At 51.8% G+C, this 11,455-nt stretch overlaps 1 protein-coding gene across 4 annotated transcripts in view; it reads left to right on the forward strand.

The window, feature by feature from the left end:
* Positions 1 to 4,800, forward strand: part of GOLGA3 (golgin A3) — a 45,246-nt gene extending 40,446 nt beyond the window's left edge. For all 4 annotated transcript variants that reach the window (XM_068562187.1, XM_068562185.1, XM_068562188.1 and 1 more), the window contains exons 23-24: positions 662 to 825; positions 1,336 to 4,800. In XM_068562187.1, coding sequence (XP_068418288.1) covers positions 662 to 825; positions 1,336 to 1,552 — 381 coding nt within the window. In that variant the 3' untranslated portion in view covers positions 1,553 to 4,800. The remainder of the gene's footprint in view (positions 1 to 661; positions 826 to 1,335) is intronic.
* The last annotated feature ends 6,655 nt before the right edge of the window (positions 4,801 to 11,455 follow it).

Genomic DNA, 11,455 nt, shown 5'->3' on the forward strand with positions numbered 1-11,455 from the left:
GGCTCTCGGCAGCTCCGGCCTCCTGAGGAGCCAGGACTGTAGTGTTTGCTTCGTGCGTTAGGAAGAAGGTTTTCTGTTCAGCCAACATTTCTCGAACCCCCGTGGCTGCCAGCTCTGCCAATTTAGAACGAGTGGGAGGTGCGTCCCCAGAAGCCCGAGGGGAGCTGGGGAGGCGCCTCAAAGACCACGTGTGACGGCGGGGACCCTCGGGGAAGGGGCAGGGGCGTCAGCCTCCGAGTGGGAGGGCTAACTGTGTGCCTTTTTTTTTTTTTTTTAATGAATTTACTCATCTTTAACTTTTAAAATTCATTTCTGGCTGCGTTGGGTCTTCGTTGCTGCGTGTCGGCTTTCTCTAGTTGCCGCTGAGCCGGGGCTGCTCTTCGTTGTGGTGCGCGGGCTTCTCATTGCGGTGGCTTCTCTTGTTGCGGAGCACGGGCTCTAGGCGTGCGGGCTTCGGTAGTTGTGGCACGCGGGCTTCAGTAGTTGTGGCTCGCGGGCTCTAGAGCGCAGGCTCAGTAGTTGTGGCGCGCGGGCTCAGTTGCTCCGCGGCATGTGGGATCTTCCCGGACCAGGGCTCGAACCCGTGTCCCCTGCATTGGCAGGCGGATTCTCAACCACTGCGCCACCGGGGAAGCCCCTAACTGTGTGCTTTTAAAAACAGAGAAAGGAGCCGAAGGGAGAAGCCAGCTCTTCCAGCCCGGTGACGCCGGTGAAGATCCCTGACTGCCCCGTGCCGGCCTCGCTTTTGGAGGAGCTGCTGCGGCCCCCACCTGCCGTGAGCAAGGAGCCCCTCAAGAACCTCAACAGCTGCCTCCAGCAACTCAAGTATGACTGCTCTGGGCTCCATCTCGTAGTGTTTACAAATAAGTTGCAGGTCTCAGTTGGAAGGATCTTCCCTGTTGCCAGCACCGCACGTCCAGCAGAGGCGAGCGGCTCCGTGGTGTTTCTTGGCGGTGGGTTGGTCCCGTGCCTCTCCCTCCATCTGCAAGGTGGGAGCTGCCCGGAGCCAAATGACCCCGTGCGCCGGGCAGTGGGAGGCCCGTGTCTGAGGCGAGGGCAGGTGTGGCTCTGGCCCTGTGAGCGGACGCCCTGCAGGACAGACCCTCGGCTCTGTCTTTCCCACGTTCTCCCCGATCGGCGTGTCGGCCTCTGTGTGGTGCACAGGAAAATGCCCAGAGTCCCTTTCGTGCTGTCCCAGGAGAGAGGCCCGACGGGCCCCCGAGGGTGTGCGTGAGCGACCTGCCGTCAGGGCTGGGTCCGAGGTGGCCGGCTGTCTCTTGGGGGGGACAGCGCCCCCGGCTCTCGTCTGACCGCACGCCTCCCCTGTCTCCCCAGGCAGGAGATGGACAGCCTGCAGCGCCAGATGGAGGCACACGCGGTCACTGTGCACGAGTCGCTGTCCTCGTGGACGCAGGGGGACCCCGCCAGCCCCGCCCGCCCGGGCGATCGCGCCAACCCCGGAGGAGACGCGGAGCAGCGCGGTCAGAGCAGGGCCGCGAGGGAGCGCTTCGGAGTGGTGCCCGCCGAGCATCCGCACCCCGAGTGTTTGTAGCTGCCCGCAGGAGGGCTCTCTTCTCCGTGTTATTTATTTGACTGTGCGCTCTGTGTCTTTCTAAGAGATGAAAGTTTAAGTTTTGCGTAGGCCGTTAACAGGGAGTAGAATAACAGAACGAGAGTCGAGAATTGATGATAGTCTTTTGCAGGTCACAACCAGCTTTTCCCACGAAGTGACCAAAGCTTAAAAACCTAGTTTAGGTCTCAGTGAGACATTTTGAATGTGTCTGAAGGGTTATTTGCAGAAGGAGGTATCTTAGGCCTGACCGTAGACGCTGCTCTCGGACGGTCGCTGGCGGAGGCGTTGCATGGCTGCGTCCGGCTTCTCACTTTCCTGTCTGATTCAGAAAGAGCTTTCCTCCCTGCAGGAGTGAGACTTCGTTTGCACCTTTGGCTTTTATTTTATTTTGTTCTGTTTTCAATAGCCATCTCTCCGTAGAACGTGTGTATAAATACCGGAAATCATAATCTAATCTTTAAAAAGTATATGCTCATATTATTTAAGAATGACCCGAATTTTTTTTTTATTGATTGCCTTTTGAAAATCTGCAGTTAGGAAGTAACGTACTTGTAGGACTTAGGAATGTCAGAAAATTATGTTTTAAGAAATGTAATTATTTTATTTACCTTCTAAAGCCAAATATTCTTAGGCAGAAGTTCTTTGTTATTTTAGTTTCACTTTATTTTGAGGGTCTTTCCTTGCCATGAGTGCACAACGCCCACCCGTTTGACCCCTGGCCCTGCATGGCCTCGCTCACCGTGGCCGACCCCCGGGCGGGCCTGATGGCCACCAGGACGCCCACGTAGACACCACGGTCAGCACATGCTGACCTGACGTGTGAGGCGTGGGGAGAGGCCTCAAGAGAGGAGGGGAGGGGAAGCGAGGAGGAGGAGCAGGGCCAGGGCTCCCGCAGGCTCCAAACCAGGGAGCAGGGCTTCCCCAGGCCTCACACTTCTTTGCCCTTGTGTGGCAGAGTCCACCAGCGCCTGTGTGGTCGTCAAGAGATAGGCTGGCCTCTGTGTGGTGAGAGCCTTCAGAAGGGTGAGAAGGCCCTTGACCCTCTCATCTGGAGAGCAGTGGAAAAGGGCAGGTCAGCATGAGAGGGTCTCCTGAGGTTTATTTGAAATCAGACACCCCAAGTGTGTGAGGTCCCGCCTAGAGTGACTGTGAGACTCGAGGTTTGTAAGCTTGCCCCTAGTTTGCTAAGATGATCTAACATAATGTTTATTGTTCCAAGTTAGAGAAGAGAGAGAGAGAACGGGTCTGTGTGGCCCCCTGTGCAGGTCGGCTGGTCTGAAGATGAAGTCTGCGGTGTTACTGATAAGGCCAGACACGCTCGTGTCACCGCATCACCTGGGTCTCTCTTGTGGAGAAAACAGCGTGGTGTTTTTAATCTGCTTGTGTTCTCTCACAGTATGCTGTGTTAGAAGGTTAATTGACAAGATTAAAGTAGCATTAATCACAAAGATGTTTAGTGTTTAAAAAAATTCCCCAGCAAGTATTGGAACTTCTAAAATATGTATATCATCATTTGTACAGGGTTAATCTTGGAAACTATACTTGAAAACTATTCTACTCTTCATTTTAAGTTGGAAATCGTTTTTGACAAAGTTGTTTTCGTACCATTGGAAAAGAAAAATGGTAATTTATGTTCTTATTTATTTTGGCTGCGATATCTTTTGTTTTAATTTTAGAGCCAAGAAATCACACTTAGCCTCATTTTGTAGCTGCTTTCTCTCTCCTTGCTGAGGTCTTCCAGAAAATCACAGTGTATCTTCTTCCTTAGGAAAGGATAAAGGAATCCTGAGTATATCCGTCAAGAGAAAGCCAGTCTCTGTTCCCCGCCCCTTTTTCCTTTGTCGAGTCACCCTCCGCGTGTGTGCGTGCGTGTGCGCGCGTGTACATGTGTGTGCGTGTGTATGTGCGCGTGTGCGTGTGTGCGTGCGTGCGCCTCCGGCAGCAGCGCCTCGTCTGGGCCCCTGCTGTCATCCTGTGCCAGCTTCATCCTCTAGTTCTGTGCGCGCCCGGCCTGCCTCTGGCCTGAGCGCTTTGGCTGCCCCCCCACCCCCATGTCCTGTGTGTGCCCCTCGTGCTGTCACGTCTGGCCTGTAGTTCCCAATCAGGGGCCCTTGTGTCCGGGCTTCCTTAACAAATCACCCTGAAGGGGGAGGTTGGACTGAATCGCCTGCTCTTGGTTTGCTGCGGGTTTTTACTCTGAGAGGCTTTACTGGTGCTCCTGTCTCCCAGAGCTTGATTCTTTAGTGAACAGCGTTTGAAATATTCTTCCGCTGTGGGCAGAAGTGGGAATTAGGAACTTCCTCACGGAAAACAGCAGTCAACTCTGGAGCACGTGTAGAAACACATTTGCTGTTGCGCTCTATTTGTGTATGTTGTTCATCCTGTATGTCGTGTCCGCACTGGAGAGCATGTCAGCTTGGACACTTCGTGGTGTTGTTATGACTTGATTTTCTTATGTTCCAAAAGTAACTTACCGCGAGTGGTTATTGTTGATTTTTTCCACGGTACACATCAGATGGATGCCACGGATCTTTTAGACTTACATGCCTTTGTTCTACTATTTGGAAGGTGTAACAGGCAGTGTCTTTGATGAGATGTGAAACTGGCTCACACTCTGGCCTGGGGTCCAGGTGCCAGGGTGGGCCTCGAGGAAGACAGCCTGTGGAATGCTGCGTTAGGAAAATTCTCATTCAACTCCTCCTCAGTTTAAAGACTTTTCTTGGTATAGGGATACTGCAAAAGCCATGGGCCCGCGAGGGCACCGTGACATAGATTCCTAGTTCTCTGAGTATTTTTTTTAACAAAACTTAAATGTGTGTAAAGATTGCTGGTAGTGAAAGGGACCAGCGGATCCGAAAGAGAAATGTCCTGGCGCATCCCCAGGGGCCGTGATGTGCACAGGGCGGGGCCTGTGAGAGTCTCGGGGCCTCACTCAAGTTCACTCACTCCCCGCAGGGTGCCTCTCAGTGTATGGTGGTCTCAGGTTACGATAGGATCCTTGACGGGAATGCTTCAGAGGATCTAGAAAACTCGGTGGTTTTAAGTTATTCATGTTTAATAAAAATTTCCTCATTAAAAGGGAGTCCTCAGGTTGGGGCTATTCAGGGGAAAAGTGTCACCATGCACAATGAATTGTAACTTTAAAAAGCATGTTGATTTTTTATAAATTTAAGTGTGCTTGGGGATTCCTTGAATTTTGTGCAATAAACTATTTTTTGTTAAAGATCTTTATATTTCCTTGGGGTGCCTTCATTTTCATGTATATATTTTGTCATAGTTGGGAGTAACTTTTATCTCATGTTGTTGCCAACTCTGTTCAGATAACTTAAGAGAACTTTATTGTTCTGCCAGAGTTTCAGATGGCTGTGAAATCTAACTTCTTGTGGCTGCTTTTGACCACAGCAGGAGTGTAGCGTCTCGCCATGTTTCTTCCTTCTTCACCCGCACTTCACTTGTCACCACACGCCAGTAAGTACGGAGGTGGGAAGCGTTCACAGGAGTAACGCTCCTTCACAGGGAACCCGCTCCCGAGGCTGCGGACGCGCTGCACGCGTGCTTCCAGCGTTGTCCAGCCCCCGGCCTCCACTGACTGTCCCTGGCCTGCAGCAGTGGGGCCGTGACTTCGCGGCGCAGCCTTGTGGCTCTCCAGGCTCACCTGCCTTCTTCATCCATACTTCATTTTTGATCAGCGAGAGTAGACCGGATGCACATTCTTCAGTTAAGTGTTATCATTTAACCAGCGTGGTAAAAAACGTACAGAAAAGGAGCAGTAAACCAGTGGTCACAGAATTCGATTTTGTGGTGGGCTGGACACATGTGTTCTTGTGTCTCCACCTCGTGAGCTTCTGTAACCAAGGGTCAGGTATTACGTGTACCACCCAGACCTAAATGAAGATGCTCTGACCGCCTCCTCTTGTGGCCTTAACTTCCTGAAGTACCGAGGATGCCATTTTCTTTCCTACAGTAATCATGCAGAGGGTGATTATATGTATCGGAGCTTTTTCCTTTTCCTGTAAAGCTGCTAAACATTTGCAGGCGCTGAACTAACGAGTTGATGGGTTTATTTTTAAGTTGCGTCTCCTTCGTCGGATAGATGTCCTGTGCTGCACCCTCTTAACGGTCGTGCGGTGGGTGGTACCGGAGTGGTCCAGCTGCAGGCTCCCGGGCAGCTGCTTCCCGGCTCAGAGGGGGGCGCGAGTGTGGGCAGAAATGCACGCTGAGTGTGAGGCCGAGGACTTGGTCTCAGCCCTCCCGGTCACGCGGTCTCATCCGTCCTGCAGCCGACTAGGTGGGGACAGAAGTAGGATTCTTTATGCCGCCGACGTCCAGTGTGGTAGACAAGCGTGATCGCTGTTGGGAGAGTCTCCGAGCCTTTCCCTCAATGAGGAATTCTTAGCAATCAGTAACTGCCCGCACCAGAAGCGGCATTTATTGGAATTCTTCTGCTTGCCTTCATGCCAGCTTTCACGTCACGAAGAGTGTTGCGGGTTCTCGTCAAGCAGCCTTCTTTGGCAATGCCTCTTTCCTGGAAACACAGGAGGTGTGACGTTGGGCTGCTGACCCCTGTGTCTGCCTGTTTGGTGGGGTGCGGAGGGCAGCGCTCCTGCGCCAGGCCCCCTCTCACACCCCAGCCCGTCCCCAGGCGGAGTGGGCACCCCCCTCCCGAACAGCGTGCTTCTGGGTTGGGCTGGAAGCACCTCGAGGTTTGCACACTCGGCCCTCCTTCGCCTGGTCTGGCACTTGCTGGAGGAGGCTCCACTCGGGGGTAATTCTCGGCTCCTGGGGTCTCAGGGCCTTTGTTTTGTCTGTGAGCTTTCCGTGTGCATTTCTAAAGACCTGGTGGACACTTTGCAGCGATTTTCCCGGTGCTTAAGCCTTGGTGTGTTGAAAGCTGAATGCCTCATTTCCATCCAGAAGAGAGTCCCTTCCTTTGACTGACTCTGATCGCGATACAGTCCCCTGGTCGCTAACCCTCAGCGTCTCCCGCCCTCGGCACCGTTCTCGCTGGCCCAGCCTGGCCCACGGCTCCTTCCCTGTCTCTGTTCCGCGCCCCGCCTTTCTCTGCGTCGGCCGGAGCCTGGCTCAGCCGTGGGGGCGGCCCCTTCACGCTGTCGAGCTCTCGGGCTTGTCGCCCTCCTGCTGCTGCCCGAGCACGCGTTTGCTGGTCCTTCCGGTGGCCCGAGTGCCACGCACGTGGCTCAGCCTCCCGGCCCGCTACCATCTGGCCAGGAGCAGCCCCGCTGGCTTCTCTTCTTAGCTGGTCCGCGTGCACCGGCTGGGCTCTGCAGGCCCCGCCAGCACTCGCCCGGGACGCAGACGCGCGCTGCGGGGCGGCAGGCACAGCTCCGCGAGCCGGCGAGATGGTGCACGGCGTTGACTGGCTGCCGCGAAGCCCGCCCGCACGGCGACAGCCTTGGCCTCGGCCGGTGCTCTGGTCAGCGTGAGCACCTACCTGAGGGACAGTGCCAGCGGCTGACCCACGGTGGCCGGCAGATGGGAGCAAGCGATGAACCTGTCCGTCCGCTCAAGCCTCTGGAGACTGCGGTGACCCGTTCCTGCCATGTGACTCGGCCTCTCCTGGCCAGTCCGAGTGCCCACGACGGGCCAGGAGTGCCCTGGCCTTGCTCGGACGTCTTGCCCGCTTCGCTTGCCCTGAGCTGCCCGTGCCTTGTCTCTGCTCGCTGAGCACGTGTCTGAGGCTGGGGCTGGCGCTCACTGTGCCCGGAGCTGTCTCAGAGCAGCTCCGCAGGGGGAAGAAGCCTGATTCGCAGCGTTTGGTGGTTCCTAGGTGTAAATACCCCGCTGGGGCACATGGGACGCCCCCACTGTGCAGTCATTGCAGCTGGGGAGGGGTGTGGGCTGTCGCAGGTAGGAGACTCTGGCCCAGCAGACTGTCCCCTAGGGATGCGGCAAGTGAGCAGAAAACAGACCTGGGTCAACTTCGTAAAACCTTCCCTGATCCCAACCCCAAATGACCCTTGAACCTGTGTGCACTTACAGATACGGAACTAAGTTCATACCATTTCACATCATGTTTCTTTTCAGCAGTGTTATCTCTGGAGAGTCCCTGTTTCTCCTACTAGATTACAGGGCATCGGGGCAGGGGGGGACACTCGGCAGGTGGATTTCATTGACAGTGAGCCTCAGTTAGCCTAGTTCGGTAACTGGAAAGAGACATGTAAGCAAACACCAACTGGGTTTCCTTCCGTGCTAATTTGCTATATAAATGGTGGTTGCATATAGTCAACCACAACAAAACACTGCTCACAGAGCGTTTTCATGAATTAGGAATAAATGCCCTTCAAGACCTCTTAAAATTCTGCAAGATCCCGACAGCTTTGTGTAAAATAACCCCTTTGCTAATCTGCAAATGAAATGTCCAGGCTCCCTTGCCAGTGCAGCTTCCTCAGTGGCTGCATCTTTGCCATCTCTGGGCTCCGTCCTGCCTTCTGCCGAGGATCTCGGTGGCTTCCTGCTGTGGCCGTCCCTTGTCACTCGCAGGGCTGCACTTCCTCTCTTGAATCACCTGGGATGGGCTGCTTTCCCGACCAGACCCCCACCATGTGTGACAGCGTACACACTTTTCCTCGTCTCATTGAAGGCTATTCACAATACGTGTGAAACTAGACCTCCCCACTCAATCTCCGGGGTGACTCAGACCCTGGCCCTCTCGTGATCTGGGGTCAGAAGTGGAGTTAGGAGACAAACTGCCATCAGGAATTAGATTAAACTTGCTCCTTTCCCAAAAGACCGTCAGTTTTCCTAAACTTAATTCTTCTTCATTCGTGGAAATCCACTTCTCCCTGCAGGGGTTTACATCTCAAATTCTCTCATTTCTACCTCACAGGTGAGTAGTGGCCAGTATAGGGTTGGCTGCTTTTTTTTTTTTTTTTTTATTAATTTTTATTTTTATTGGAGTAGAGTTGCTTTACAATGTTGTGTTAGTTTCTGCTGTACAGCAAAGTGAATCAGCTATATGTACACATATGTCCCCTCTTCTTTGGATTTCCTTCCCATTTAGGTTACCACAGAGCACTGAGTAGCGTTCCCTGTGCTATACAGTAGGCTCTCATTAGTTATCTATTTTATACAGAGTATCAATAGTGTATATGTGTCAATCCCAGTCTCCCCAATTCATCACTTACCCCTCCTTTCCCCTTGTTCTCTACGTCAGTGTCTCTATTTCTGCTTTGCAAATACATCTATACCATTTTTCTAGATTTCCACATACATACTTTAATATACAATATTTTTCTGACTTACTTCGCTCTGTATGACAGTCTCTAGGTCCATCCACGTCTCTGCAAATGACCCAATTTCGTTCTTTTTTATGGCTGAGTAATACTCCATTGCATATATGTACCATATCTTCTTTATGCATTTCTCTGTTGATGGACATTTAGGTTGCTTCCGTGACCTGGCTATTGTCACTAGTGCTGCAGTGAACATTGCGGTGCATGTGTCTTTTTGAATTGTGCTTTTTTTCTGGGTATATGCCCAGTAGTGGGATTGCTGGGTCATATGGTAGTTCTGTTTTTACTTTTTTAAGGAACGTCCATACTGTTCTCCATAGTGGCTGCACCAATTTACATTCCCACCAACAGTGCAAGAGGGTTCCCTTTTCTCCACACCCTCTCCAGCAGTTGTTGTTTGTAGATTTTTTTATGATGGCCATTCTGACCAGCGTGAGGTGATACCTCATTGTAGTTTTGAATCGCATTTCTCTAATGATTAGTGATGTTGAGCAGCTTTTCATGTGTTTGTTGGCCATCTGTAGGGTTGGCTTTTTTTTTTTTTTCTTTTTTTAATCAATTTATTTTTGGCTGTGTTGGGTCTTTGTTGCTGTGCGCGGGCTTTCTCTAGTTGCGGGGAGTAGGGGCTACTCTTCGATGCGGTGCTCAGGCTTCTCATCGCGGTGGCTTCTCGGCACGGAGCACAGGCTCTAGGCATGAGGGCTTCAGTAGTTGTGGCTCGCGGGCTCTAGAGCGCAGGCTCAGTAGTTGTGGCGCACAAGCTTAGTTGCTCCGCGGCATGTGGGATCTTCCCGGACCAGGGCTCAAACCCGTGTCTCCTGCATTGGCAGGCGGATTCTTAACCACCGCGCCACCAGGGAAGCCCAGGGTTGGCTTCTTAATAGTGGAATTGTGTTTCCCCCGACCCCGCCTTTATCCCAGTCTTGTTTAATGGAGCGCAGACTGCATTAGATGGTGGTGAGGAGAATCCAGCCATAATAGGATACCTATTGTTAGCTGGATTCCACAGAAAATCGTGGTATTAAGATACTGGTTAGGCTGGTAAGGCTGCTATGAGACCCCGAAATTCAGTGGCTTAAATGAGAGAAGTTTCTCTTTCATGTAACAGCCCAAGCAGAAAAACAGGACTGATGAGGGCAGCTTCTGGTGCCAAGGACACAAGTGTCTTCTAACCTCCAGTCCCATCTGTGGCCTAGGACAGCTGCTCCAGCTCCCACTTATTACTGTCTGGGAAGGCACATTGCATACCCTCGTTCAAGGGTGTCACTCACTAGCTGTGTACACCGTCTGTTGCCTCCACTGAGTCACCAGGCCACAGGATGTGTGTTTGTAGCAGTGTGTCCGGCTCCAGCTGGGAGTTTTCTGTTATCAGGAGGACGGATGCTCCTGGCAGCCTCTATCGCAGCACACAGTCTCTCAGATCAGTCCCGTGCTCTGAATTCCTGGGATTTATGGTTACTATAACAAAATCCCTCGTGATGGGGGCTGACCCTGCTACCCTTGAAAGGGATGTATACATATACAACTTTTATGTTTTTTGAAGTATGAAAGAAGTGGTAATACAGCTAACGTTTATGAAGTCCTCACCTTGCTCTGTACCAAGAGCCTGGCACATATTAATCCTCATCTCTGAGACAGGTGCAGTTACCCCCACGTTACCCCTGAGAAAACTGAAGCACAGGGAGATGAAAGAACCCACCTACAGTCACCCAGCAGGCAGGGGCGGTCTGCCCAGGGCCTGGCACTCATCACTGCACAGTGGCACAGATGCATAGAAAGGTCAAGACGGGGGAGCTGCTGGGACTGAGGTCTGTTCTCAGGTACTTAGAAATTAAAAACAACAAATGGTAAGATTTCATTCTAACATGGTGCTTGCTCTTCCCGTATTTATTTAGGTTGCGCTGGATCTTACTTGTGGCACACAGGATCTTTTTTTAGTTGCCGCATGCGGGCTCTTTAGTTGCGGCATGCATGTGGGATCTAGTTCCCTGACCAGGGATCGAACCCCGGCCCCCTGCACTGGGAGCGCGGAGTCCCACCCACTGGACGACCAGGGAAGCCCCTCTTCCTTTTTAAATGTAGACAAAATTTACACTAAAATAGGCACCGATTTTAAGTGTATATTCTGGTGAGTTTTGACAAATGTCAACCAATGTGTACCTGTATTACTATCAACGCAATAAGATGCAGAGCGTCTCTCTCACAGTGAAAGTCCCCTCATGTCCCTCCCAGCTCACCACCCCACTCAGAGGCAACCCCTGTTCTGATTTCTATCACCATAAGCTTTGCCTTCCCACTTTTGTGTGGAGTTCTTCTGCTTAGCATGGTTTTCAGATGCAGCCACCTTGTTGCTAATAATAAACCTCCATAGGATTATCATATGACGATTCCAAATTTGTTTATCCATTCTTATGGGGTTTATCCAAACACCTGGGTGTTTCTCGTTTGGCTATTATGAATAAAGCTGCTATGAACATTCTGTGAACTTTCTTTTTCACACCTAGGGCTGCACTGCTGAACCATAGGGAGGCCTACATTTAACTTTACAAGAAACTGCCTCATAGTTTTCAAAGTGGTTGGCTCATTATACACTCCTACCAGCAGTGTATGAGAATTATAAAACTGCCCC

The sequence above is a fragment of the Eschrichtius robustus genome, chromosome 14 (assembly GCF_028021215.1).
Source record: "Eschrichtius robustus isolate mEscRob2 chromosome 14, mEscRob2.pri, whole genome shotgun sequence".
In the NCBI taxonomy this organism is placed as follows: domain Eukaryota; kingdom Metazoa; phylum Chordata; class Mammalia; order Artiodactyla; family Eschrichtiidae; genus Eschrichtius; species Eschrichtius robustus.